Raw genomic sequence first — 24,509 nt, 5'->3', positions numbered from 1 at the left:
GTCTGTTCGCATGTCCACGCACGTGTGTCTGTAACACGTGTGTACGCGCGTGTGTATGTATGTGCGTATCTATATTGCGTGTGCATGAGCGTGCGTGCCTGTATCCCGTGCGTATGATCGTGTGTATCTATGTGTGTGCGTGTCTGTATCGCGTGTGTATGCATGTCCGTGTGTGTACGTATGTGCGTGTCCTTATCACGTGTGTATAAGCGTGTGTGTGTGCCTGCGTGCATGCATCGTGTGCGTGCGTGCGTGTCTGACAGCGGCATTGACACAAAAAGGCTTCGGGCTCAGTCATTTGGCCCAATTTAAGTAAACCACCACATTCCTTCTTGGGTGCCTTCTTTTAGCTCATCAAGACCACAATTATGAAAAAAATTCTCGCCTATACTTTTATGCTGGTTACATTATATGCGCTTAATACACCTCCGCGTTACGCACAGCCGAGGCGGCGACGGGAAGGTAAACCGCTCAGCCGCCAGTTGATATACTCATTTTTTTTTTTTCGAATATACGTAAGCGTCTTTAAAAATATATTTGTCACTTTGTTCTATCGGAAGCCCACTTTCGTCATGACTATTGCTTAAGAAACAGGTTCTCATTTGACGCTTCAAGGGGCCGTTTAAACAAGCGCGCCCAGTGATTTTAATGCGGCTGCGGCGAGCCGGTGGAGGGTTCAGCGTGCCGTGCGCAGCGCGCCGGCCAGGGGAGGGGAGAAATCCGAGGAGAATTGAGGAGGAAAACGCGCGCGCGGAGGAGAGTGTCGCTACTTTCTAGATCAAGGGGCTTTACGCACCATGCGCTTTTTGCGCCGTCTCGCGATGAGTTTCTGTTTTGTATTCGGTTCGGATAGATAGTTATTCTTTCTTTTTTTCTTTCTTATATAATACAAGCATGTATATTTTATCCCACGAACAGTCACTTAAACTTCTCCTAGTAAGCTCGGTCCGCCATCTTTTGCTGGGCGTGAAAACGAAACTGTACGTCGCGCGCCTCGGCATGCATCTCGACATTTAGTTGGTTTAGTTAGCACAGGTTAGCACAGGCTCTGGTTGCGTCTATTCCAACGTTTTTGTCTATGCCATCTATGCCGTAGTCCTGCGATGCCTGCTGACTGCTGCGTGCCGTTGTGCACGCAACGAGGTTGTCGCGACAACGCCGGGAACAAGGTAACAGTGTTTTTAACCACATGAATTATTGGTATTGTGCGTGTTCAGAGCTGTTGTTGGCGCGTGGAAAAGCGCCGTTTAGCTTCGTTTCTCATTTTGCCGCGCATTTTAGTTGGCTGCCTCCTTCGGCAGGGTTCTGTTTGGTGTCGCAGAAGTCCGTGGTATGCCCGTGTCACTGTGGCGCACGTAACCCACGAGCCGCTTCGCCCTTCTCAGTATTTTGCCAGCGTCCGTGGTGTGCCCGTGTCTTTGGGGCGCACGTAACCCACGAGCCGCTTCGCCCTCCTCAGTATTTTGCCAGCGTCCGTGGTGTGCCCGTGTCACTGGGGCGCGACCCACGAGCCGCTTCGCGCTTCTCAATCTGGCAACAGACTTCTGCGACACCAAACAGAACCCTGCCTCCTTCCCTGCCAAAAAAGCTACACTTAGCGAACAACCACTGACAAAGAGTCTGCCTGCGTATTTCTAAAGGATTTTTAGCGTACATCTGACCACGGTGGTTTGGTGGCCAAACGAGTGCCGCAAGCTCCTAGCCGAACCTCAAGAGTTTCTCGGAACAGTCAACAGGTGACGGAACGATTTAATGGGCCAGACCAACGCCTCCTCTAGAAAGATGCCTGCGGCGTCGCTGGCTATCCCATTGTAGCCGTCCTGCCTTGAGTTGTGGTCGCTTGTCGAGAGATGGCGCCGCGTACTGCCCTATTGTTTTCAATGGGGCTGGTGTAGTGTGACCACTGGGTGTGACGTCGAGGGGGGGTAATGTGCGCATGCGCAAATGTGTGTTGCAAGCGGCCACCGCAAGGATCGCCAGCTACTGCCCTCATTATTATTATTCAATGATCACGAAGACCATGCGGTCTTCATACAGGGCCAAAAAATACCGAGGGTAAGCGAGTACAAGTACCTCGGAGTATGGGTAAATGAGGGGGATAGATATATGGAGGTACAAGAGAAAGCAGCGGTAGCAAAGGGAAAGAGGAATGCTGCAATTATGAAGCACAGAGCTTTATGGGGATACCATAGGTACGAGGTGCTTCAAGGGCTGTGGAAGGGTGTGATGGTCCCGGGGCTTACATTTGGGAACTCAGTGGTTTGCATGAAGTCAGAGGTACAATCAGGATTGGATGTAAATCAAAGGACGGTGGGCCGCCTCGCGTTGGGCGCTCACAGGAGGACGACAATTGAGGCTGTAAAGGGTGATATGGGATGGACAGGCTTTGAAGTGAGGGAAGCTCAGAGCAAAATGAGATTCGAAGAGAGGCTGAGGAAAATGAAGAAGAGTAGATGGGCAGAGAAGGTTTTCAGGTATTTGTATAGAAAAAGCGTTGACACGCAGTGGAGAAAGAGAACTAGGAGGCTCACCAGTAAATATACGGCTAGCAGTGCGGGTGATATGGCAACAGGGAGCATTGAGCGGAAGGTCAGGGAGGCGGAGAGGACTTATTGGATGACAGCGATGGAAAAGAAGCCGACTCTGAGTAACTACCGAAAGGGAAAAAACGAAATAAGGAGGGAAAGGTTTTATGATAATTCAAGGGGAAGCGCTTTACTGTTTGAAGCAAGGTCGGGCTGCCTTAGAACGCGAAGTTATAAAGCGAGATTCAGTAACGAAGACGAACACTGTACATGCTGCGGGGGAACTAAGGAAACGATGGAACATGTACTGATTGAATGTGGCGATATTCACCCAGGTATACTTGTGGGCACGAGTCTACAGGAAGCCTTGGGTTTTAGGGACAACAATGGAAAGCTGAACACGTCCACGATAGAAATAAGTAAGAGACGGTTAGAGTATTGGTGGCAGAAGAGTAGAGATAAAGTACAAAAATAAATAATGGGGGGGGGGGGGAATAAGGTCATTCTGCCTTAAGAGGCAGAGAGATAGACCGTGAATTTATAAATTTTTTTGGTATAATAAGATAGATTTAATCAATGTAGACAAGGTATTAGGCCAGCATGAAACAAGGAAGTTTTTCTTTTTTCTTCGAGCATGGTGGCAGACATGTCACCGCCCCGTTATAAAGGGGACGCTCATAGCATCCATCCATTATCTTGCATAGGGGAGCGCGGATTTGGTTTGAAAGGAAGACAACACGACAGAAAGGATGCTCACTTGCAACTAAGTTTATTCTAACAAAACTTCTCACCAAGAAAGCATTCACAACAGCCACTCTCACACTCAAAATTTTGTGTGTGTGTGTGTGCGTGTGTGTGTGACAGTGGCTGTTGTGAAGTCGCCTGTGCCTTAGCTTTCTTGGTGAGAAATTTTTTTAGAATAAACTAAGTTGCAAGTGAGCGTCCTTTCTGTCGTGTTGTCTTCCTTTCAAACCAAATCCGCGCTCCCCTATGCAAGATGTCAAACCAACTAGCCCAAGAACTGACCATTTTGCCCTCATTAGAAACGGTGAAGGAGGGAAAGGGTAGGGCAGGAGCTACGTGGCAGGCATCTTTCTAGAGGAGGCGTTGGCCAGATGCGCATCGCAAGTTTTCGTTGTGCAAAAAAAGACCCTTTTATCATAGCAGTATTTTCTGGTTTTATAACGTTTGTGTTTTTATTAGCTTTTAGTGGCTGTCTACCGACTTTGCGCTGAAAAATGAGTGTACCAGGCTCAGTGAAGCTTAAAACTTTCTAATTGCCCCTGTAATATCGACGCGAGCGACACAGCGCCGATCACAAAGGACGCGCGTGTACAGGATGACCAAAATATACTGTAAAGTGCTTTAAATTTTATTTATATTTCAGTATATTGTTCTCATGTTTAGCAAATACTTTATTCAAATTGTGTTCCTTGTTTTTATATAATATAGAACTAGCGTTTTTACTGTTCGCGGTGTCCCATCTTCGAGCCGACTCGAAGGTGAAAGCCATCTTGTTTTTCTTAGTCGATTGTGTACCAATCTGTATGCAGCAAAATAAATAAATAGTGAAATAAACAAGGAATAGACGACATGTCTGAAGTCGTGCTACAAGCTTACATCAACACGAAATATTCGTTTTTAGCGACGGTGCTATTCATTGTTGTTGAAGACCTCTCGTATGAACGGCACTACAACGCGAAGCTCGTTCTCACATGATCTAAAGGTACAGTTGGTATGCTCGCGACGCCCACTGGCTACGTATTACGTAGAAATGGGCCCGGGGTACCCCTGTTGCCATCATATGCAAAGCAACGGCAGCTCGACAGCTTTCACGTAATGCGCAGCACATTGGTCAAGCAGCAAAGCGGCACCATTTGGCCACCTCTCCTAATCTATCACCATGATACGGATGTCACACAGGAGCGAGCATCGATCACATGCTTGCTTCTCGTTGCTGCTCACGGACGAAACTAAGCGACGTTTCGGGAGAATAAACATGCATACTTGGATGGCCTAAAATGAGCCTAATCTTGAGAATAGTTGTGCCGCATTTGGCACATACGTCGCTTTAATTGCAGCGAAGTTTAATGTATATCCTGTGCCAGCGTCTAGCCGCATGTCTCTGTAAAATTGCATCGTGCAGCATTCACTCAGAACATAAACTTACAAACAGAAGAAACATATGCAACCTCCTATATACGTTGAATAGCATAACCACCTATCCCCAATGCTGTACACATATGCAATGCTGTCAGCGTAAAAGCGCAGCCCTCCACCAGTTTTGCAGTGTAGAGTATGCGCGGCCTACATATATCGTCCGCACATACCGCGTATGGTCATAACCCCCCACACACGCGCACTTTTTTCTTGCGTTCCTCAACAAGCGTACGCTGCGAACATGCGCTTATGGTTCGGTGGATTACTTTATCGCCATCCCACAGAGCAATATGCTGCAACTCTAGTACACAAAGGAAAAAGGCACACACTATGGAAACACGTGTAAACAGCAGTAAGTGCAGCCAGATTGTCAAACACAATCTTGTGTTGGCACGGCGTTTTTAGACTGCTGGACTGTAGAGTCATCTTCACCGATGATTCTTCGTGTTATGCTGTGAAGATGCATTATGCTGTGACTTTTTGGAAATTTTATAACCTCTTCACAACGCGTTTAGCAAAATTACCTTTTGTGAAATTGACTGAGGTATCTGTGATGCATGATAAATATATCCAAAAATTCGCACATCTTATTATTAACGGTTCAATGCATTAGTATGGCACCACTTCAAGGTAATACTGGATGTGCACGAAAAAAAAAGGCTAAATGTGTATATCACCATTGCAATAATGCTGTTTCTTACATATGAACAAAAATGCAAGCCTTTATGTTTTCCTTAGAAAATTTAACGCATGCATTATCATAAAAACTAGTCAGCCATAGCACATACAGGAATATCATTATATGAAATATATTACTGGTTCTTGTGGTCATTTTTGTTTCAAGGGCACATCTAGATAAAAATAAATGTTTTGGCAATAAAACGTCAAACAGAAGTATTTTGGTACGAGTGGATTTTCAGCATATGTGCAAGGTACCTTCGACCAGCATATAGCATATTGGGAGTTACATGTCTGACATTGTGAAACAGCTCATGCAATGATAAACACAAAAAATCTGAATTAAGAATTATTTATTTTACATTGTTTCGTCTCACTTGAGTGCAAAACTCATGACAAAAAGCTGTGAAAACAACTTAATTTATACTAATTTATACCTGTATTTTACATCTTGTCGATTTAAGAATGCTTAGTAACAGTGATAGTCTACGGGAGCATTTTGAATCGTTTTCGTGAAATGTCTTGCATGTATGAGAAAAAACAAAAGAGAAACTTTTCAGGCAATATATATGGTGTAATAAAATGGCACCACTGCCTTCACATGGTTTCTTTCTGCGCATACTATAGGGAATCAGCTCTGAATGAAACTATACTCACAATACAATTTCTTGAATAAGTTCTTATAAATATATATATACTTGCCCTCCAGGTATCCTTTCATGCATTTCCAAGAGATCCACAGCTCCGCAAGAGATGGCTCATTGCAATCAAGCGGGATGAGGAACCTTTGTTCACTATCAACAAGAACAAAAAAGTGTGCAGCAAGCACTTCAAAGCATGCGATTTCATACCCCATGTCGTAAGTGGGTGGCACATTCTCCGTGATACAGCTGTGCCTTCGGTGTTTGCATTTTCATCGTCTAACAAGAAGCCACCGAAGAAGCGAGAACCTTTGCCCAAGAGGGTGAAAAAGTGCCCAGTGCAGCCACATTCAATGCAAAAACGTGAACCTGAAGTTTCAGACCGTGAAGGTGCGGATATTGCTCAATCTACAGACATGCTGTCACCTGAAGAGGACTGCGAGACACATACTGGGCAAGAGACTACCAAGGAACTTGCAGAGGCATCGGAGATCAGCGTACTAAAGCAGCAGTGCAGCCGTCTAAGAGAAGAGCTTGCCAAAGAAAGAGCCATATTAACTAAAGTGATTGAGGAAGAAAAAAGAAAGCATGTTCCATTTTGTTTGAGCAGATTTAGGGAGAGCAGTGAGGAATTTATGTTTTATACTGGCCTCCCTGATTATGACCATTTCGTTGCATTGTTTGAGTATGCTTGTCCCAATGGCCACAGTGATACAGCCCTCTCTGAAAAGCTTGAGACAGCAAGTTATGGAAGAGAAAGAAAACTAAGTAAAGGGAATGAACTATTTCTAGTTCTTGTCAGGCTTCGGCTAGGTCTCTTTGAGCAGGATCTAGCGCATAGGTTCAACATCTCACAGGCAACCGTGTCAAGCATATGCTCATCATGGATTAACAGGCTGTATTTTAAACTAGTGAAGTTGCCTCTCTGGGCACCACGACACATGATAGACGAAACAATGCCTGCTACATTTCTGGGAAAGCACTCGGCAACGAGAGTTATTTTGGAAGCAACAGAAGTCTTGTGCACAGTGCCTAGTTCCCTGGCATTGCAGTCCAGCACATACTCTGCATACAAATCAACAAACACCTTCAAAGGACTAGTCGGCACTACGCCAAACGGTCTGGTCTCATATGTATCAGAGTTATTCGCAGGTTCTATGTCAGACAGGGAATGTGTCATACAAAGTGGCTTTCTTAACCTTGAATTTGGTCAAGGAGACGTAGTCATGGCAGACAAGGGATTCAGAATTGATGATCTCCTAGAAGAGAAAGGTGTCGATTTAAACCTGCCTCCTTTTCTGCATGAGGGAAAGCTACCTAAAGTGAAGGTGGACGAGACTCGGGAGATAGCCTCACTGAGGATTCACGCTGAAAGAAGTATTAACCGCATTAAATCCTTTCACATTTTCGACCGCCCCATTCCTCTAACATTGGCACCACTCATTAATCAAATATGGACTGTAGCAGCAATACTGACAAACTTTCAATCTGACCTTCTTGCTGGGCTGGAGCCAAGTAACCTTTAAGTGACATAGGACAGGGGAAAAAAAACAAAAAACAACTGATTGCCCTACACTGAATTGTCATTTGTTACTGTTGATACAGCTCATTTTGTTTTCAATTCAATAACAAGTCATTTTGTATTCAATGACGTGACATTGTTTGCTCTTGTGAAATAAGCATACTTGAGTTTGTAATAATGACACTTTTCACTTATTCTTTTTATTGTGTTGTTCTTGAGTGGAACAACCTAGGTGTGTTGCAGTCTGATTTTTAAAGTTATTGGAAGATGTAATAAATAGTTAAGAAAATAGTTTACTTATTTATAATTCTGAAAACTTCCAGTTTTCTGAACGATAGCTAATATTTACTTCTTGTGTTTTCTTTGTTTTTATGACACTGTATTGATCTGTAATGAAATGCAAACATTAGGTGCACTACTTATGTGACTTGCTCATTTATTAACGGGATTATTGTTGTAAACATGTGCATTGAACCTGTTTGTTGGATTTCCATATTGAAAAACTTGTACATGCTTAAGACATTTTTACTGTTATTATAAAACTGGTACTGTGTGTGTAATTATATGCTGACGTGCTGTGGTGTTGATGTGCAACTGCCTGTATTGTAAATAAATGAGTTTTATTTATTTTTTATTTATTTATTTAATACTGCCAACTTGTTTTACAAGCCATAGGCAGGAGTGGATTGTACACAAAAGAAAAATGTTGAACAATCTGTGAGAACGGTTCCAAACAAATCTGTGAAATAAAACTAAAAACAGTGTTGAACAATCTTTTCAGTATGTGAAACAAGAAACAACAGGTTCCAGTAAAACACACACGATAATACAGTTGAAAATACTGGTAAGAAAATACATGGACCACAGGGTGAAAAAATGTTTCAGTTTAGGACAAATAAAATAACTACAAGGGGAAAAAAAAGAGAAGAATGTGCAAAAGAGCGCATGTTCACGCAGTAGTCTGCTCGACAACGATAAGAAGGGTGTAATGGCTTTTGTTTCAATGTCGCACGCCATCTGGAAAGCGACAGACGCCACAGGAAACATCTCGGTCATAGATGAGCGAGAGCGTGCATAAACGACGACATGGTTGGGCTCTGTAATACATTTTCAGGCAATGCGTTCCATTCATGGATTGTACGAGGGAAGAACGATTTTTTGAACATGTTGGTTCGGCACGAGTATTCGATTAACTTGAACGAATGAGATGAACGGGTTGGGCGCCTACTACACGGTTTAATATACAATTCCCTATCTATTTTGACATGTTGTCGATAAATCAGGTATAACATCTTGAGCCTGTCTCGATAGCGTCGTATCTCTAGAGTTTCGAGGTTCGCGTCCTGTAAAAGAGCACTGACGGATGTATGACGACGGTAAGAATTAAAGATAAATCTGACTGCTTTCCGCTGTATGTTTTCGATTTCGCTTACGTTTGATTGGGTGTAAGGGCCCCAGACAGGAGTAGCGTATTCTAGTAATGGTCTTATGAATGTCTTGTAGGCCAACAATTTTATATTGCTCGTAGATTTAGCCAAGGTTCTTCTCAGGTATCCAAGTTTCTTCATGGCCTTTTTTTTAATGTGAGCTACATGGTTACTCCACCTAAGGTCCGACGTGATCACTAAACCGAGGTATTTATATTGCGTGACAGACGATAAGTTATGGCCATTAATGCTGTACACAAAAGGTAACGACTTCTGTTTGCGTGTTATGGTCATCGATACTGTTTTTCTGAGGTTAATGCTCATTTGCCATTCTAAGCACCAAGTAGCTATAACTGATAAAGATGAATTTAGGATAGCCTGATCTGCCTCGCTGTGGATTTCATTGTAGAGTATGCAGTCGTCTGCAAACAACCGAATTTTAACTGGTATGTGTTGCACTATGTCATTAATGAACAGTAGAAAAAACAGGGGACCCAAGACTGATCCCTGTGGTATTCCAGACCGCACATCAGATGAGTCCGACTTTGCGTCGTCGACAACGACTGTTTGTCGCCTGTTTGTCATATCTTTATTAGATAGATAGTTTACATATCTTTATTCAATTGCATCATGCGTGTGACACAAGAACGGTAGTTTAATGTATGACCCATTTCTTTTGAGATGAATGAATGCTCAATACCCTACTATCAACAGTGAAAAATAGAAAAGAATACAATATAAGCGTTCTCTCTATTGCCTGTTAACATACCTGCGCAATTCAACAGATATCGCATGAAGTAGCAGGACATAAACAAGACCCGACAAGCGCAATATACTTTTGCAAGCTTTTCAGACAAGAGCAGGTGTTAATTTTGGATCAAGCAAACAAACATACACAAGTATTTTAGCACTTTCTGTGGGAGATAATGAACCATAGTGACAATTTACATGTGGCAAACAAACACATTTGTATTTGTGCACACACTTCGCAAAAAACAAACCTTAGCACATATAACACTATACAAACCAGCAGGAGGAGATCAAGTGACGAGTGCATGGCTGTAGGCAGGGGCGGCGCCAGGATTTTCTTACTGGGGGGGCACCCACGACAAGTGGGTTCCTTCAGGGGGGGCAGAGAGGCTGGGAATATATGCATTGTATTTTGACTATGCTTGCTCTTGGGGGGGCAAAGGGGGGGGGGGGGGGGGGGGGGCAGGCGGAAATTTTGGGGGGGCTGGAGTCCCCCAAACCCCCCACTGGCGCCGCCCCTGGCTGTAGGATGTCAGCAAGAAAGCATTATGCTTCAGAACTCAATTTTTTGCCCTTTATGTTGCCCCTTTACGCAAATAATTGTACAGGGAAAGACAAAGGATACAATGCCACCACATTTTCTATACTGTTAATTGAACACTGGCTTGGATTTCGTGGTGACGATCAGTCTTACTCTAGTGCGCATTACAAAGAATGGCTAGAAAATCAAAAATAAGTATTCACACCCTTCTTCTAGCAGGCGCAACTTGCCCATTGTTAGTCAACGATAGTTAGCGGTAGCACGGCTCAGCGTGGGAGCGGAGCCCGATAATCAGCGTGTCGCTGCGTCGCAAAATGCCAATCCATAGCACTGCGCCTCTGTTTGCAGGGTATTTCTAACGCTCATGCGCTGCGCAGCCACTTACAGGGCCACCATGGACGTAGCGAGGACAGCCAGTCCAAATCAGCAATGTTCGCACCGAAGTGTCTTTTCGACTGTGGAAGGGAATTCTAGAAAAAATCCAGATAATTTCCGGCGCAAGTGGCTGTTTTGGTCGGCGGTACATGAAAGTACGAAAAAATTTCGAGGAGGTGGGGGGGGGGCTGTAGCCCGCTGCCGGTACGCCCCCCCCCCTCCCCCCTGGCTACGCCACTGAGCAAGAGCAGCTTGATGGGCTAGTTGGAATAGTGAACTTTGATGCGCTTCTTGCGCTTATGCGAGATATGAAAAAATCACAGCATATCCACGGAGTGAATGATGATGAGTGGGCGAAGCTGCGGAGGTTCATCGGTAAACCGTGAATCTTCCGTGAATTCTGCCCAGTACATCATGATGTACCCTAGCATTCACCCTAGATTCATCACCGACGTGAGATCGGGCGCGTTTATACTAAAGGTTCGATGAGCCATGACGACTTGCAGCTCACTTTAATTTTACATGTACGCTGTGAATTTTCATTGTTTAGAAAACCATTGCTTTAGAAAACATCTGGCGTCTTTCGTTAAGCAGCTGGCGTCTTTTCGTTTTGCTTTAGAAACATCTGGCGTTCTTTCGTTTTGCTTTTACAAAACATCTGGCGTCTTTCGTTGGTTTATTTCATCAATCAACGGCGTTTTGAACAAAATTTTTATTGTTTAATCACGCACAGGAGAAATCTCACCAGGCACTACCTTGGAGGTAAACAGTGGCTGCTAATGGGAATGAGAGCCAGAAGAAGTCGGCTTTTAGCTAACACTTACACTTCTACTTCTGCTAACGTTTCCTACTGGAACATGCCAATGGCTGCTAATGGGGAATGAGAGACAGAAGAATTCGGCTTTTAGTTAACGCGCACGCTGCGAATTTTTTATTGTTCAACAACGCACAGAAATAGCCGATGTGTGTCGCCATAGTGCGAAATTAAGGTAGTTTATCCCGTGAATTAAAATTATAACCGCTTCGATTTCGGCGTTGCCACTTGCGCAACAATATCGGTGCATTCCACAGTGCCAGAAGAACCGATGAAAAAGACATGCTCAAATTGTGTCGCAGGGCCCCTTTAAGGAGCTTCGCCCCTAAAACGGCCCTACAGCCAGGGTCGTCATTGACCCCGACTCTAGTAGTAGGGACAATAGTGATGCTGGCAAAATGGTGAGAACCACCAAGTTAACCAAGTGGCACAGCGCGAGCCTGTCAACGAGTTTGAAAATTGAGGCCTTTGAAAAATTGGCGCCTCCACTAGTCAAAAAAAAAACGTGGGCACACAGTGTCGGATTCGCTTTTTACACAAGATATCATTCTGTATCTGACGAGTTCTTTATTTTCCGCAAATTTTTTCGCGTGATCGTCATGTGCAATAAATTTGAGGATAAAATAAACATTGTTTTGGGGAGGGAAAATAGACATCAATTATCATCATCATCACTGCACTATATTTTGCCATGCGCTGCGGTAGTGTATGCGTGTATGGGTGTTCTCTGCTGCGGTGCTCCGGACTCCAGTCGGAAAAATAGATCGTGTCGATCGTGTTGCACTCCGTCGCAGGACATTTGCAGCATTTGTGTGGTGATTTTGTTGTTCTGTAGTCATCCATTGGCGTTATCGCCGCTGTGTGGTGTCATGACAAAATCGATTGGCTTCGCCGCAAACCATGCTGGCCTGAAGGAGTCGTCTGCACAAATGTAAGATCAGAAACCAAGCGCTGACACAGCTGAGACGCCTGTCGACCTAACGACAGTGCCCTTTGGTTGAACCCCTTCATCTTGGCAAGCTCTAGTTCGTGAGAACTCGTGTGTCTGAGGTGGATTCGTAAACAAGGGCGCAGTTGATATGAAAAGCGCACGCAGTTAAAAAAGAACAAAAAACGCGGCTGCGTGGTTTTAACTGACACGCTGGGGGTCGGCTTCAACCTAAAAAAAACAAGAACCGCGGCGCGCTTGTCAATCACCTATGTAAGAGAGTCGTGCAAGCTGGTTTCCTTTCGAATCGTAAGCACTTTTTCTGGGCTTTTGTAAATACCACGCAGATATTGTAAACTAAAGGTTCGTGACCGTTCCTAGCGATTGGCTGAGAAGTTATTTCAGAAGCTTAGGAAATATTTTCCAGGGCGATCAAGTTTTCGGCTTGAAACCAGCGACATGAACAAGCGTGTGCACGCGAAAACTGCTTGACGTCACGAAAATGAGCAAGTGTGATTGGATGGACTGTCTGTGCAAATTTTCTCTGGCTGAGACAGTGATGGCGGTGGGTGGAGCTTGCATTTGTTATTATTGAACAGAGAAGCAGAGCAAAAAAAAAAATTCTGCTTGCATGCGTTTCCGTGCAATATTTCAGCGCCTATCATGCTGCTACTGCATAAACAGTTTTGTAACCTTCTAAAACCATGACTTTTAAGGGCTCGTTTTTTCTTTGTTAGACACAATATTAAGGATATCTAACAGACAATAATGCCAAGGAAAGTATAGGGGGTGTTATTTGTAGTACTTAGGATATAAATGTGAAGAAAGTAAAATGGACGAAAAGATAACTTGCCACCGGCAGTAACCGAACCTGCGACCTTCGAATAACGCATCCCATGCTCTACCACTGAGCTACGGGTCAGTGGTAGAGCACGTAGCTCAGCCCATAAAAAATCAGTGGTAGAGCGGGACCATGTAACTCGCGAATGACTGTGCAGCGAGCTCTTGCTGAGTGGTTTGTAAATTGGTGGTGGTCTGTGCTAAGTGTGCAAGGATGTCACTTTCTAAAAAATGCCTCTTTGCGTTAATTCCAAAAACTAAAAGCACGTTGAACGAGGTCAACTAACTGATTTTGAATGAAGAAACAGCACTAGAACAGGACGAAGACGAGAGGACACAAACACGGTCCTCTCATCTACGTCCTGTTCTAGCGCTGTTTCTTCGTTCAAAATCGGTATGTACCAACCAGCCCAATTCAGGACGCTAATACAGTTCAACTAACTGACATACACAGTCACGTACCCTTACCTTACAACTTAAGTTTCTTGCACAGTTTACACAGCTTATTTTAGTTTGTAGCACAAGTCTAGTCTGAAACATTTTGAGAGGTACTCCATGCATTATAAACATTATTTTCCGCGGCGATGTTGCTATGCCATCTCGGAATCCTCAGTTGGTCACATAGTGCCTGAGGTACGCTATTTGGACCATTTAGCTTCGAGTAGTAAATGAATGATTCTGATAATGTTGTTTGCCCATGTCTTAACGCTCATTCACACCGGCCACTCACAGATGTTGAGTGACTAAGTTGGTCGCAAATGGTAGCTTTGATTGCAATGTGACTGTAGGACAAGTGGCTCGATTTCACGTGAGTGCATTCACAAAGCTTGTGAACCAATCAAATGTGCTCTACTACAAATGTGCCCTCAAAGACATTTCAGACAGCTCGACGGTAGTTTTCGACAGTAGATTCACGGGCAGGTAGCTTTACACTCAGGCACCTTGTGAAACAGTATGCTGTGCCAAGAAGCTTAGTCGAACAGGGTGGAGACCTGTGGTTTGCAGTGTCTCGGGGAATAGCACTCAGCTGTACAACGATACCTGTGTAGACCAAAACTGGCCTATGAGGGTAAGAGGGCTAGACGAATATGACTGTCCGGTCATGACATGAATAACGAAAATGAAACTCCTGTCGCTTACATCGTCAAACCCTTTCCTCCAGACACGTGTAGCACATACCTGTCGGGCCGCGGTATACAGGTATGCGCCACAGTGATTGACAGTTTATGTCTACCCATGAACAGTGAGAACAGACTGGTAATTTAAATGCGAGAGTGTTAAGAAAAACCGACATCGGCAGCGTTGACTTAACAAATGCAAAGAATAAAAAATTAGTATCCCAGCAGGAATCGGACCCAAGCATTCTGCGTGGCAGTCAGGTATTCTAGCACAGAGCCACGCCAGATCTAAAAACTGCTTTGGAAAAAGACCCTATGCAGGCACAATGTCGGTGCAACATCAATTATAGTTGTTATGCTGGCTATCTAATTTTATAACAAAAGCAATAAACACTACATATGACTACTGCTATGATACAGGTACTGCTATGATACAGACCTCATTTCGGGTCAATGTCAATTGTGGTTCCAGTGTTGGCTGGGCTTTTATAGGAGTCTAATAAACATCACATTTGTATTCCTATGATTCAGCAAGCTTTATAGCAAACGTTGCTCAATTCCGGAGGAATACCCTAACGAAAGTTACATATGATATTCACATCCTCGCACCGTAAAGTGCACTTCGTTTCGATAATACCGGTGTCTGTGCTCTAATGTGAGTGCTGACATTATTTTAGATACCCTTTAAACGCCACTGTAGTCGACATGCCTGGTAAGCCCACGATGTGCACACAACTACTCCATTTACAAAAAAAACACGTCGATCCACTTCGTAACGTTGCCTCAAAGCCGAAAAAATGCAGCATAGAACTACTCGCTGACTGCTTCGCATGAAACCGATTAGCACAAGGCATGGGATCTGCCGAGTTTTCTTTATAGCAATAGTCGACTTTTGTGACAGAGGGCCGTACGGACGGACTCGCAGTACTTTTTCGTTGAGTCGACATGGACATGCTTCCGAATTAAAAACACTACGCATATGCATCACTTAGGTCTGACTACCAAAGGAGATTCTGCGTGGAATTTTTCTATTTTGCTGATGCCCCATCAACCGATTAATCTAAATAAATCATTATTCGAAAAATTGTAGAGTTATGACTTCCCCGCACAAAAGCACTACTTGCAAAAAAATGAACTCCAGCGCTTGTCAAATGGGTATTGCTGAGGTACAGTTGACCTGCCAAGGGGGGCCGGGCCCCTCCTTAGAAATCGATGCCAGTTCCACACCTGTACGCTGCACGACCTGCTGAGCATTTGTATGTGTTTCCCTTGTGTTTTCTTGTGTTTACCAGCTCATTTCTGTTCTTTCATCTTCTTTTCTTGTATTTTTCTGCCCTTTTCTGTTTCTTTATATATAAACGTGTTCTTTTCTTGTGTTTACCTACTCTCTTCTAATCTTTTTTCGTGTGATTATGTGATATTTTCATTTCTTTCCTGTTATTTTTGTGTGATTATCTGATTTGTGTTGCGATCATGTATTTTCTGTTCTGTGGTCTCCTTTCTACTGTTTTTCTGCTGTTTGCTGCTCTGAGCACGGTGCATTGAACGCCTGATGCTGGTGTTTCACTGGCTCGGGCACACGAATTTGCCCTTTGGTGATGCTGGCGTTCATGGGAAGGCGTGCGCTGGCATTCCAGTCGTGCAGCCTGCTCAGTTTATGTCTATCAAACGTGGGACTTGCGTGACGACTGCATGAGACAATGACAGGGCGGTCCCTTAAACTGCTCCGCAGTTAAAAATGGAGGAGGAGAAGCCCCCCCCCCTCCTTGACATTAAGCCCTGCCTGGGATGATGACGGAGCTCTCTGCATCACGCAGCGTATGTGGTCAACGCTTTGTGAGCCAGTGGTACCTACAACCAAAGGGAAACAGCTAAGAGCCATTGCAACAAGCACATTTATGTGTGCGAGGTATGCACGCAAGGAGAGCCAACGCTGAGTACTTGTCCACACCATTGACTCTCGTGGCAATATGACCAAGGTGGTTGCAAATGTTCTGACTCACTGACGGTGCAAAGCAACCAGCCACAGATGAGCGTTTTTGGTCAAAAAGCATCTGTGTTGGCTGAGTGTTAAATTCTTCTATCATGTGACTGCAACGTCAAGCAATGTGCAAGTGATACAGAATAACTGCTCTTCGACCAAAAGAACGACAGAAAGTTGGGCAAGTTTGTTTGTATTCATACTTGAAAAGGTGCGAAAATACAACCACAAAAGAAAGGCGGAAAAACAGGACGAGCGCATTGCCCTGTTTTTTTTTTTGCCTTTCTTTTGTGGTTGCCTTTTCACGCCTTTTCGAGTATGATCAAAAGCAACCATTTGCAATATCGTCATGCTGGAACATTTGCGACCACCTACTCTTGAAAAAGAAATCCACCGAAGAATAGGCGTGGGCTGGAGTGCTCAGGGCAGACATTCCCAAATCATGACAGGCAGCAAACTGCCATCCCTAAACCATAAATATGTACAGTCGCTGTGTATTACCAGTACTGACATACAGGGCTGAAACCTGGATGCTAACAAGGAAACTTGAGAAAAAATTCAGGACTATGCAGCATGCGATCAAAAGAGAAAAAAACACTTGAGGCAGCTTTGCACTGGTGGGGCCAAGCTTGAACGAACGGCAGAGCTGGACGACCTTGCTTATTTTTATTTATTTTTAACGCGATAGTATTAAAGAGCTCGTTTCGCAGAAATTCCAGCAGTGGCGGTGTCTTTGGTTGTGAGTGAAAATCAGCATTGTCCATTAGCGAAAATTCGAAGTATATGCAAATAAATAAATAATAAAAATCGCCAAGCCTGCGCGGAACACGCAGCACAGCAAAACCTGGAAGAGCGGCGTATTCTACAGAGCTCGTTGTAGACTCGATTATGATGATGATGATGATGACCTCTTACTAGTGGCGCTTACCCACAAAGGGGGATGGGCAACTAATACAAGTGCACATGCAAGGCACCCACTACGCCATAAATCATAGCAATTTTCGTGAAGTAGGGAAGCACCCACCATGCCATTTTTCATCATTCTGCGAAGAAGAGTGGTACCCGCTGCACATCTGTAAGGCATTTTGTGCACTTTGTTTGTGCTGTGGCTGATGACGAAGAATTATGGCTAAGCCCTTTGTAATGGGTTGAGAAATTCGTAAACAGGGGGTGTGTACTGGAGCTGACGTTTTGACCTTTTTCAAGGCTGCAACTGATTTCCTTAGCGCTTGTGTGTATGTGCTTCATACCCTCTCCTCCAATCCAAACAGAGGAGGAGGAGAGGGCAACTACGAAAGTGGGGGTGGGGGACAACAAATGTCCACCGTTACGAATTGGGTGAGTGAAAAGAAAAGAAGTATGCAGTTAAAAAAGAAAAGGAAACAGGGGAGAAGGGGTGTACACGTTTCGCTGAATAATGGTAGTCAGAAGGAAGCACCACTTGACACTGGTAGGCTGGAAATTCATAGAAGGGCTTAACACTCATCAGTTTTTGTTGTGTACGTACCATATCGCATGTACTCAAGAGCCCCCTTTGAAACGTTTATACCTGCTGCCTGGAGTGTATTAAACTTGTGATTAAGGTATGGCGCTTTATATTTTCTCTCTCTTGGCAACCGGAAGTTTGACTGAAGGATGTAAAGTTTGAGGTCGTCGAAGTTGTGACCTGCTACATTAAAATGCTGTGCCACTGCTTTCGGTAATTTCTTCACTGTGTCAGCGCGATGCCCTTTTAATATAACATTAACAGGCTGTCCCGTTTCGCCAGTGTACCGTTAGTGACATTATGAACATTCGATCATGTTGACAATGTTTGAACTAGTGCAGGTAAAGCTAGATTTTATATAATGGACGTAATCACTTCAATATGACGCTATAGTTAAAAGCGCCGGAAGAGCAAACTGTCTTTACTGATAGTCAATCAGATGAAGAAGAGAACGAAGAGAGCGCATGCCGGCAGAGTTATTGCATATCACGCGCTAGGCGCAGTTGTGCCAGGTGCTAGGCAACGTGAGGTGCCGTATAAGGTAGAGGCCATTCATAATGATAGTTTTATGCGAACGCCCTGTGGAGTTACCTCCAGCTTGAAGAGTTTCGCTGTTAAAATGATAGGCGTACCATTAAGAGACCGGAAGATGGCAGAATGAATTGGAGAATAAACAGGGATAATTCATATTCTATACTCGGGTGCAAGTCAAGAGAAAAGTGGCTTTTCGCCGTCAAAGGACCACCCTCCAGCCAATGGCATCACCATGTCATCGTGACGTCATGGCCGACCGCTTTGCGCCTACAGGCAGTGCTTGAACCCAAGCTTCTATGAGTACGTCCACGCCGTACAGTAGTTGACATCAAGTTGATGTCAGGCAAAAAAATAAAATAAGTGACATCAAGCAAAAAACGCCAGGCCTGCGCGGAAAGCGCAGCACAGTCACAGCGAAAGCTGGAAGAGCAGCATTTCTAGAGCCCGTTATAAACTCTCTTGTGGCTACTAATACAAGTAAATTAGCAACATACCCACTACGCCACAAATCATAATTTTTGGGAAGTTGAGAAGCACCCACCACGACATTATTCGTTATTCTGCGGAGAAGCGAGGTACCATCTGTAAGGCATTATGTGCATTTTGTTGATGCGACGGTTGATGACGAAGAATTATGGCTGAGCCCTTGGTAATGGGTTGGAAGCTTTAAACGACCCACTAGTTACGTAATTCATATTGTGTGACGCCCGGTCGTTTTTTAACTGTCCCACCACGCTTTATAACATACGTTAACCAAGGAAACAGAGAGCGACAGACAGAGAGAAAGAGGGGGAATTAACTTTATTGAGACCCTGAGGAAATGGATCATGGGAGCCTTATGGGCTTCCTTGGCAACCAGTAGAAGTGCACTTGCGAGGAACCCACTACGCTATAAATCATAATTTTTGTGAAGTAGGGAAGCAGCCACTATGCAATTTTTCGTCATTCTGCGGAGAACCGTGGTACTCGCTAAACACCTGTAAGGCATTATGTGCACTTTGTTGATGCTCCTAGACTCTGCTTCCTAGACTAGACACGCCCGAGTCAATTTCTGAGGACAAGACCGCATTAGAGCACATGGACACTGAAGCATGGCCGCCATTGCCAAAGCTACATCCAGAGCCACAGCCAGAACCACATGCAAAGCCACAGCACCATACACAGCGACTCCAATGGTCACAGCAGACACATACTGAGTCAACGACAGCGCTGGTTCCCCACGACTTGCCCGAGAAAGACAAGGACATTGCTGCGATGCTTTGCTCTCTTCTGAACACCACATTCATGCTTTTGAATAAGCTAAACACTCTGACACCCTGAGCTGCCCTGCAACTGCTGGAGGTTCTCGATCCAGTGTTTTCAGCGCTGCAGTAATCACAATGGCTGGCCCACAGCCCTCTCGAAGGCCGCGATTCCCCAATGAAATATCAGAGCGCTGATGTAATGTAGGTCAGAGAAGCTCCAGCCTCAGTGACTGATTGTACCCCTTTGCACGTGCAGTGCTCTCCTTCTCTCTCTCTCTTCTTCTTCTTTCTATTCCCCATTCCCTTGTTCCCAGTGCAGGGTAGCAAATCGGACATTCTTCTGGTTAACCTCCCTGCCTTTCCTCTTCTCTTTCTCTCTCTCTTTGGTTGATGCTGTAGCTGATGACGATGAAGAATTATCGCAGATGCCTTTGTAATGGGTTGGAAGCATTCAACAACCCACTCGTTGTGCAATTCCCATTGTGTGACGCCCGGTTACAGAATTCGCGTTTGTGTGACGCCTGGTTGCTCTTCTACCACGCTACATTACACGTGTTAATGTGGTTCCTTACCGACATGAAGCCTGTATATTGTCTTTTTGCAACGCAGTTTCAAGCACCGGCATGGCTCAGAGGTAGAACACTGGGCTCCCACGCAGAGGGCCCAGGTTCGAACCTCATTCCATCCTGTAAATTTTTTCTTATTTCCTTTTTTTTTTCATATTTCGTGCGATAGCGGTTACGGGCACCGGCGGCAGCGGCAGCGGACAACTACGGCGCCAAAAATGGCCGTTGAAATGATCTCATAACAGCTTTCGCTGTAAAAAGTAAGATTGACCTAGGTGGGCCACATTGTGCGCAAAAGAGTGCTAAGCCGGGCTAGTTGGTAAGCGTTCATAGTAAATTTACAGCGCTTGTCCTATGTAGTATTTCTTTTTCTGTGCTCAGTTTTTTCGTGCTGTAAATTTACTATGATCATGCGCAAGGCTGACAACCGGTGGTCCGAAATAATGATGGAATGGATACTAAAAAGATGGAAGGATGGCAGAGAACTAGCTGGAGTGATGATATTAAAAACTGTGCAGGAGACAAGTGGAATCGGTTTGCACAAGCTAGGCTAAGACTGAGATCGTTGGGAGAGGCCTTCATCTTGTTCAGGGCTGGGCAAAGATACTTTGAAATTGTATCGCGATGCGATACAAGATACTCAGGCAAGAAGTGTTTGAGATACAGATACAAGATACTACAGCGCCGATTGTATCCGATACGATACATTCAAAATGTATCTTAAGATACTTCGATACATTCAGAAATTTGTTATTATATATCTGTATTTACGGTAATGTAGCACTAAACGCCGATGCACAAAAATGTTCGCTTGAAAGTTTATTAACTGCGACCAATTTTGTTTCATTTCTATAAAATATCTGCTAGTATCTCCAAAGTTTTGTATTTCTTGCTGAAGGTATATTACTTTTGTTCCGAAACAACTTAATGGGGTTGCTTTAGCTGCTTACCATGACAGCTATTTATAGACTTCTCTGATAACGGCTTTTGCTTCCCGCTTTTGTAATTGGGTAGAGTCAATGCTCTGCTTGCCGACCAGCTAGCGGGCTGCCATCTTCAATAAAATGCCTCGGCACAATGGTGCAAATACCATTAAGTTCTACCTTGCCCGTAAACGTATCACGGTTTTCGCAATACCCGATCATCGGACAGGTGTACATCAGCGAGAACGCTGGTATAGCGACATTCTTTGCGACGCATCTTGTTTACGTAGATGACATAAAACGGTAATTACTTTTATATTCTACTTATCTGGTGGCGTAAAGCGTTCGTTAGCGACGTACTCAGTAATTCGCGATCTTCTAACAATTTTTTTTTTATGAGAGAATATCTGCAGCCCAGAAAACGTGTCAGACGTGTTCTATAGTTACATGAAGTGCCACAGGACACCGCCGCTATTCACACTATATTGCCGCTTAAGCTCCGATTACCTCGTGATTAGTAACAGTAAAAATATTTAAAGTAGACTAAGAAAGAAAAACAAATATAACTAAGTAAAATGGAAAAGCGGTTCTGTATCAAACACAGCGAATTAGTATAGGAACACGACACAGGCGGCATTCCCAAGAGCTAATAATAATTGTTGAGTTTAACGTCCTACCGAACCACGATATGATGAGAGACGCCATAGTGGAGGGCTGCGGAAATTTCGACCACGTAGTGTTACAAAACTCAAATATAAGCACACGGGCATCGAACTGCGGCCACCGCGACCTACGGGTTAGCAGTCAAGCACCATAACCACTAGACCACCGCGGCGGGTAACCCCTAATAGCCATGACAATTAGGCATTTGAGGTAAGAGCACAGAAAATTCAGTGCCTGTGTAAAATAGCGTAAACCGACTCGTGTAGACGCTCATTAGAAAAACGGAGCATTCCGTATGGCAATTTTTCTCCAATTCCTTTGCTAACATCTTTGAGATGGCCCCTAATAATTTACGTTATTATCATGAAAACTCAATTTCGCTATTTTACTAAGCACTAATCAGAATTTTCGTTACTGTATACTCCAAGCACGTGCTGATTATTATATATTTGATCTCAACGTCGCCTTGACATAACAGTAAACTTATGTAGAATATAAGTCTGTTAACAGTAGCAGAAATAATGCAGACAGCTAAAAGTAAGAATAAAGCAGAGAGCTTCCGTTGCCAGCATGTTAGAGACATATTGCCGTAAGCAGAGCTGAAAAAAGCAATACAGGGACATAGGTATTGTACTGAATGGAAAAGGACAGCATAGAAAGAACTTGCGCTAACAATCCAATTATGATTTTGAAAACTCATTGAATAAAAGAAAAGGAGACATACGTCAAGATAGCTTCTCTTAAGTGAATGCTTGTTCTGTTAAATCCAGCATCGGTACCGGTGGTGCTGTAGCTGTTAGAATCTTATTTGCATATATGTCAATCTCATTGCATTAAGGAAAGAAGGTGTCTTTGAAGGGCTCGTTTTTCTTTGTTAGGCAGAGTATTAATGAGAATTAAAGACAATAATGGCAAGGAAAGTATAGGGGGTGTTATTCGTAGTAATTAGAATATAAATGTGAAGAAAGTAAAGTGGACAAAAAGATAACTTGCCGCCGGCAGGGACCGAACCTGCGACCTTCGAATGCGATCGGCTGCGATCGGCGCTGATTAACGCTCCCAGGTTGAAATTCACATATATACCCCATAAAGTGGACAAGAGGATGACCGCGACCGTACCTCAGTGGTAGAGCATCGGACACGTTGTACGAAGGTCGCAGGTTCGGTCCCTGCCAGTGGCAAGTTATCTTTTCGTCCACTTTACTTTCTTCACATTTATATTCTAATTACTGCGAATAACCCCGCTATACTTTCCTTGGCATTATTGTCTGTTAATTCTCAATAATACCATCTCATTGCATGTAAGTCAAACTTGCATCGACGAAGTCCTCCAAATCGCCGATGTGTGAAAGCCACGAGACGCAAAGCAACCCCATTTCTTGGATTCTTCAGACTTCGTAACGACGCACAACGCAAGAGAAACTTCGATAGCGATACTACAGCAGCATCAGAATTTGTGCAAGACACCGCCCGCATTGGAGTACGCGGCAAAGTGTAGTAGCTAAGAGCCAAGTGCCATAGCACCGAAACAACTAAAAAAAAAGAAGCCGTGAAAACAAAATGTCGTCTGGGCGTAGACGTTCGTGCGTTTATCGAGACGACGCTAGCGCCTCCACGTGACTCTGCTCCCTCAATAGGGACGCTCAAAGGTCATGACTTGCACTCGCTGGAAAACTCTGGTGGAAAGATAAAATAATGTCATTTTCCTTAGTTTAATTCTGCTGCCTTAGTGGGAGCAGTATCCGCTTGAGAAGCGGAGTTCAACGAACGTTTATTGTTTCGCACCACAGAGTTGCTATCGCAGTATCTTGTATATTAAGATACACGATACATTCTTCAATGTATCGGAAATACAGATACTGATACACGTCTTGCAAGACGTATCGCGATACAGATACAAGATACCCAAAGAGTATCTAAGATAGTATCGAAGATACATGTATCTTCGATACTGCCCAGCACTGATCTTGTTGTGGATAGGCTGATGATTATGAAGAACAGGATGCCCAGAACTGATCCTTGAGAAATTACTGACTCAGAGTCAGATAGGTACTGATTGGGATGCATTCCCAGTTTTTTTAAACACTCTGTTATTTAGAGCGATGGTATTGTGACGTGCAGCAGCGGTATGTCCTTAGTGTAATGAAAATATGTATATGCAAACTTTAAATATAACAAGTTTGCAAGATGCACTTCATCGATTTGGAACACATGCAAATTGCCATCCAAATACTGCATCCAGATAATTCATCACTGTGTTCTTGAGCAAATGAAAGATGTGAAAGTTTTGTGTCAGTACTTCTTGAAGCAGAATTTAAACGTAGAGAAAAATTTGCTCTGTCTATCTGAACTATTATTTGAACCTAAGAACACAGTCACCAACAGATGCCTTTATTGAGAAGCTATAACAATTGTTTGATATTGCTGCGGTGGAAAAGGATTTATAGTACCTTGCTTCTTTCTTTTCTCAATCACTTTAAAAACAGTGCGGTGCATCTCTTGACATCTGAAAGAGTAAACTACGCTGGAACAGCAATATCTTAGTCTAGAAAATCACGTAGTGTTCACCACAAACATCATTGGTCATATTTTCGACTTCAGCTCGCAATAAGGGCGTAATCTTGGGTCTTCTATTGCTGTCATTGTGAACAAAGCAGCTGTCGCATCACAAATGCTAAATGCCGCATGGTACTTCACAGTGCTCGCCTTTTCCTCGGGGATTGTTATTACTCCATACTAAAGTCCTCGTGATGGCTTCAATATCTTTCATTTGCATTAACGTTCCCATAGATG

At 43.9% G+C, this 24,509-nt stretch overlaps 1 protein-coding gene across 1 annotated transcript; it reads left to right on the top strand.

Moving 5' to 3' along the window:
* The first annotated feature begins 988 nt into the window (after nucleotides 1–988).
* Nucleotides 989–8,150, top strand: LOC119372258 (uncharacterized). The gene is made up of 2 exons (XM_037642735.2): nucleotides 989–1,169; nucleotides 6,073–8,150. Exons 1-2 carry the CDS (start codon nucleotides 1,104–1,106, stop codon nucleotides 7,528–7,530), a joined length of 1,524 nt encoding a protein of 507 aa, XP_037498663.1. The 5' UTR covers nucleotides 989–1,103; the 3' UTR covers nucleotides 7,531–8,150.
* The last annotated feature ends 16,359 nt before the right edge of the window (nucleotides 8,151–24,509 follow it).

Source organism: Rhipicephalus sanguineus, chromosome 10, assembly GCF_013339695.2.
Source record: "Rhipicephalus sanguineus isolate Rsan-2018 chromosome 10, BIME_Rsan_1.4, whole genome shotgun sequence".
Classification (NCBI taxonomy): Eukaryota; Metazoa; Arthropoda; class Arachnida; order Ixodida; family Ixodidae; genus Rhipicephalus; species Rhipicephalus sanguineus.
The sequence above is the reverse complement of the archived record's forward strand: the minus strand, read 5'-3'. Positions and strand labels throughout refer to the sequence as shown.

Excerpts from the sequence above, each read along its gene's own strand:
- LOC119372258 (XM_037642735.2), top strand. The coding sequence starts at position 1,104 with ATGCCTGCTGACTGCTGCGTGCCGTTGTGCACGCAACGAGGTTGTCGC. Across the intron at positions 1,170-6,072 it reads GCGACAACGCCGGGAACAAG|GTATCCTTTCATGCATTTCC; the intron begins GTAACAGTGTTT and ends CTTGCCCTCCAG.